The sequence below is a fragment of the Lytechinus variegatus genome, chromosome 13, assembly GCF_018143015.1.
Source record: "Lytechinus variegatus isolate NC3 chromosome 13, Lvar_3.0, whole genome shotgun sequence".
NCBI lineage: Eukaryota > Metazoa > Echinodermata > Echinoidea > Temnopleuroida > Toxopneustidae > Lytechinus > Lytechinus variegatus.
In genome coordinates, this window is record NC_054752.1 from 15,041,362 (window position 1) to 15,047,232 (window position 5,871).

The 5,871-nt window shown below is 38.4% G+C and overlaps 1 protein-coding gene across 1 annotated transcript; it reads right to left on the minus strand.

Moving 5' to 3' along the window:
• Nucleotides 1-263: 263 nt before the first annotated feature.
• Nucleotides 264-4,510, minus strand: LOC121426484 (ataxin-10-like). Its single transcript, XM_041622808.1, has 3 exons — nucleotides 4,296-4,510; nucleotides 3,628-3,703; nucleotides 264-1,836 (listed from the first exon to the last, which is right to left on the minus strand). The coding sequence occupies exon 3, from the start codon at nucleotides 1,796-1,798 to the stop codon at nucleotides 374-376; it is 1,425 nt and encodes a 474-aa protein (XP_041478742.1). The 5' UTR covers nucleotides 1,799-1,836; nucleotides 3,628-3,703; nucleotides 4,296-4,510; the 3' UTR covers nucleotides 264-373.
• Between the last annotated feature and the right edge of the window lie 1,361 nt (nucleotides 4,511-5,871).

Consider the following 5,871-nt stretch of genomic DNA (forward strand, 5'->3'; position numbering starts at 1 on the left):
CGTTTTCTTATGTTATTAAATAAAATCCTTTTTTTTTCATTATTTCATACTTGTGTGAATAATATGTCTCCCTTATAATGAAATAATCTGCAGCAATAAATATCTAATGCACTAAATCAGTTGTAAATCCAATTTTTCTAGTTCTTGGAGGAAAAAATTTGAATAAATCTACTTTCATATAATAAAATACAAAAGAACAAGTGGAGATGTGACATCATCAGCACACCTAATGAATATTCATGATGACTGTTTTCACAAAATATTGCTAAACTTTAAAATCCAATAATTTTCAGCATTTTGCTCAGTGAATTCTACTCCATGTATTAAGATATAAATATTTTCAGCCCGGACCATCTCTTTAATGGAGAGTGTTTCACCTCTTCAAATTTTTCAAATATATATGACCATCCTCGCCCATTGCTGCTTCATATCCTAACCTAGCTAAAGCTTCATTGTCGGCTACACCTTGGTTCTCAAGCGACAGCAGGACAGCCTGGTTCTCAAGATTGTTCTCACAAAGATTACGGATGGCCAGTATGGCCCACTGGTTGATGAACGCATTCTTGCTGTCAATGTTGCACTGTTGGAGTATGGTTGGAATTCCCTTCAGCTCCCTGACCCTGTCCTGGTTTCTTCTGTGGCGGAAGCACAGGTTTCCAATGAGTTGAACCAAGTTTGTCTTGAAGCCATACCCAGGCTCTGCAGCATCCGCAGTAGCAGTTCCAGTGAGGTCTTGTTTGACGCTGAAGGCATTATTGCTGCTTCGGCCAACCTGCTCTACCATTTCCAGCAGCTCTAGGCTGGCTTCCAGGACAAAGTCCATCTCCTGTAGGCATGACTGAAGGTCAGTTTCAGCAGAGACAGCACATAGAACATCCAAGAGAGACATCACAAGTTGAGGATTTTGGTCCTCTTCATGGCCATCTTTCATGGCTAGGCTAAGAATGCAGTGAGAAGTGCTTTTGAACTTCTGGGCAAAGCACAACAGTAAAGAGTCGGATATGGTTTTGGGTATTTCTGGATGCTGCTGGCGGGACTCGGAGGAAATGCAAGCACTGGCAATGTGGAGTAAGATTATCTGCGAGGAGATGCTAAGCTGGTCAAATAACGAAGAGGTGATGGCGGAGGACCGCAGCATGCACTGGACGAGCTGGAGACTAAAGTCGTGCTCATTTTCCTCTGAACAAGCAACCAAAACAGCTTCCAGACTTTTAGATGCATTTGCAGCCTCTGCAAAACTTAAAATGTTTTCTGAGGACTCCAGGAGAGCCTGAAGAAGCATGCAGGAGTACTGGGTCACCTTACTATCAGGAATCTGCAGAAGGCGATGCATCAAATCAAGGATGATGTCCTTCCAGACTGCTCTCTGCCCGTTCTCAAAACCACTGACAAGATTATTCAGGAACTGGACACAGCACCTCAGCAGTACAACATATGGATCTTCCAGCTGACTTTTCTCAAGGAGAAACGTCAAAAGCTGCCGCACAGATGGAATTACCGATGGAGTCAACACCAACTCCTGGTTCTTCACACATCCGGCACAAGCATTCCGAAGACACCTCAAGCATTCCGTGCAGCATTCGACAGCAAGGGCTTGCTCACTAGATACACCTTCAGCACTCAGCTGGAAGTAATCAGTCAATGAGCGAATGTTGGGTTCGGTCAAAGCCATCCTGAAGGAGTTGTCTCTGGAACATAGTGTGAATTCTTTCAGAATCTTCAAGATGTCACTAGGTTCCCTCAGTGTGTTATCAGCGTACATACGTTTCATCAATGAATCTCCCGTCTGTCCATCCATGATAACCGTTGGTCACACTTCTTCTGATAGTCAAGTATCTGAAATGCACAAACACATCAGAAATATAATATAAATAAAATATCACATTACATAAACCCATACCCATGACAAGTGGAATGCCTCTGGCTGTCTCACCTGCATCACGCGGTTCAATATAGCAGCAGTGCTGACTTTGAATACTACTCTAACTCGCACAAGATGTTCAGTGATACATGGTTACTCTTATGTGCACTTTTTATGAACTAGACCAATAAATTTACAGAGATATGATGGTTATTCAACAAAAAACCCCAACATGGCCAAAGTTCATTGACCTTACATGACCTTTGACCTTGATCATGTGACCTGAAACTCAAACAGGATGTTCAGTGATACTTGATTACTCTTATGTACAAGTTTCATGAATCAGATCCATAAACTTTTAAAGTTATGATGGTAATTCAACAGATACACCCAATTCGGCCAAAGTTCATTGACCTTTGACCTTGGTCATGTGACCTGAAACGCGCACAGGATGTTCAGTGATACTTGATTACTCTAATGTCCAAGTTTAATGAACTAGACCAATAAACTTTCAAAGTTATGATGGTAATTCAACAGATACCCCCGATTCGGCCAAAGGTCATTGACCCTAAATGACCTTTGACCTTAATCATGAGACCTGAAACCTGCACAAAATTTTCAGTGATGCTTGATTACTATTATGTCCAAGTTTCATGAATCAGATCCATAAACGTTCAAAGTTATGATGGGAATTCAACAGATATCCCCAATTCGGCCAAAGTTCATTGACCCTAAATGACCTTTGACCTTGGTCATGTGACGTGAAACTCATGCAGGATGTTCAGTGATACTTGATTTACCTTATGTCCAAGTTTCATGAACTAGGTCAATATATTTTCTAAGTTATGATGACATTTCAAAAACTTAACCTCAAGTTAAGATTTCGATGTTGAATCCTCCAACATGGTCTAAGTTCATTGACCCTAAATGACCTTTGACCTTGGTCATGTGACATGAAACTCTTAAAGGATGTTCAATAATACTTGATTAACCTTATGGCCAAGTTTTATTAACTAGGTCCATATACTTTCTAAGTTATGACGTCATTTCAAAAACTTAACCTCAGGTTAAGATTTGATGTTGACGCCGCCGTCGCCGCCGGAAAAAGCGGCGCCTATAGTCTCACTTTGCTTCGCAGGTGAGACAATAAACTGAGTCCTCATTCATGTATGTGGGCTAGGGTCTATGCCTCTACGGAAAATGAGTGTTGCAGAAAACTTGCCCACAATGTTTTAAACATGTAATACATATGGGAAATAGTTTTCTTTTATCATTCTGAAACTAAACTGAATTAAACATGCAGTACACAAGACTTAAATTTACCCAAAGCTGTCATATTCCTAGCCTTTGATGCTCCACTTATTGTCATTGGATACTTTTAAGCCCTATTTATTATTTGTCTTTTATTCTGTATGAATGATAGAAATAGACCATTTTATGCAGCTGCCTTGCACTAAAACAACCAATATTTGAATCCCACATCATATTATGTAAATTTTAAGGAGAATTAAATATCTATAATATTGGAGAAATACAATAACTGCAGTCACATAGGTCTTCCTTATCTAAATTTGTCAAAATTTCTCATTAACATGGACTCATCCATTCTTATTTTCAGTGTTTGAAGAATGTTTGCAAATTCAACTGTTGCACCTGTGGTAAAACTTATTATCATTCCGCTGGTTGAAATCATCTATATCTTTTAAATGATACTCCTTGAGTTATGGACAGAAGTGCTGCATTATAAACACAAAACAAATTTGTACCTGCACTAAAATCAGAATGATGATTATGCTGTCACACAAGTCCTCCCAGCTTGCTGTGAAGAAAGTAGAACCCTCGCTGAAGAGAAAAACATAAAATAAATAACGGTAAGGGAGAAAGAATAATTATTAAAGTTACCATCAAACAATTTTTTGTTCATAAAATCTATATGTTACTACATGTCCACTACTTTTCTTTTCCTTGCTAATCATATTTTGCTTCAAAAATATTTCAAATGATATTAATCTTCACGACAGTGACTTGGTTTTCCTTTATTTTAACTACTGATCTAAATGATCAAAATTACCCTCTGTAAAAACAAAACCTTTTTATTTGGTATTAAAGTACTGAGAATGATGAAAATAATACACACAGAATGACCTGTGCTTTGACAAACTGCACAGACCCTAGCAAAAACAGTTTTTTATCCAAAATGGGAAAGGCAAGCCTTGCTGCAGGGAATAATTTTCCTGGTATCGCATTGCAATTTGCTCCACATTTTTGAAAGACTGCTATGCAGTCTTTTGAATAGCATATTTTTACATAGGACTGTACATAACTTGAATAGTTGAGAGCTTTTCTCTTATGACCAAAAATGCTATTGAAATTTGTAAAGCAGGATTATTCCCTGTGCTAGTGGTATTCTCAATTTTCAATAACCTGGACTTACATCCAACTGCCTCTGTTGTTCAGCCTGATTCTTCTCAGCTTGGTGAACTCTGAACTCTTTCTGAATGCTCCTCTTGTAGAACTCCTGATCTGTGTAGCGCAGATTGGTGCCTTCTCGTAACAATCTTTTGTAGAGACCCAGAACTGCTTGTCTAGACCAAGCAACTTGAAGCATCATGGTCACCAGCCAGTGATTTTTTTTCATAAGAATTCCACCTGATGGAAAAAAAGGGGAAATTCAGAATATGAATACGTGTGAAGCAGGGCCTTAACTCTTCATGCGCTCACCTGTAAACCCCCTGTGTGTTGCATTATTTTAGCAGTGATCCCCTGTACGCAGTATAATACACTCTGTTATTTAGAGTGCCATAACTTTTTATCTGATCATTTTGAAAGAAAATGTTGTGTAGCAAACTTGTAGAGTGTTTCCTGGGCTTTCTTATTGTATATAAATTTATTGGATAAATTATGGAAAAATGTATAGTAAATTACATTTTCTAAATGCTTTCTCCTAATACTTCCAACAAAATTTAGCCCCCCTTTTACTTTGGTTCTTGTGTTAGTGGCATGATTTTTATTTATCCACTTGGACTGTTCATTACATAAGCTTTGAATTGATACCAAAATCATGATAATCTGATAAAAGTAGCCCATATATAGTGGAAAATAAGAGAGTAAATTTTTGCCTGGTCAAGGTACTGTACTCCATTGAAAGGGTCTCATTCACATTCGTGCCATGAGTCACAGACTCCTAACAATAAACCTGGCCATGGTATTGTTTGTGAGGAGGGTTTTATTGAATTTCTCCTCTCCTTTTTCAATGAACTTCCTGGCTGTAATCAGGATGTATTGATTTTTGGGGAAAACTCAACGACTCTGTAATTTGTAAACTGCGATAATCCGTCGAACGCTAAACTAATGTCGCACGCGCGATCGATCGATCGATCGGTACATATGTACCGTATACCACTAACGCCAGGCTATACATTGTAGCTAGTCACGCTCCGGGGCATGCAATTGTTCGAAAAACAATGGGACAGGGGACGTCTATGGGAAATGTGTGGTTGTGCAAAAATGCGAACGAAACACGCCTACGGATGTGCAATAATGCGAACGTAACGCATGGAGAGTTAAATAATGTAATTATGTATAAATCATCTAAATAATAGTACATAGATACTTAGATTCAAACTGTGAATTGTATGCAAATAATAATAATTCTTTAAAATGATAATTTGTGTGTACAAGAACTTTGTTACAAACAGTGCCTCATAACCTAGTTCATCATCCCTACGTCATTGTTAAGAGGGTCAAATGTCATGTGATAGGTCTGAGAAACCGTTCAATTTCATCCCTTGTTATGGAATATTTTCTGAATCCTTTACACACATTAAAGAGTAGAAGGGTGGAAATACTAGATTAATTCCCGGTTTCCCAAGAGAATGTGGTGAATGTTACAGACGCGATATCCTTGATATGCGTCTGTAATGTTAGCGAAGAACAATGGATAAGAAACAAGATAGCGGCGTAAACATCGCGCAAATTTCCCCTGCCTTTTCATAATATTTTCTCATTTT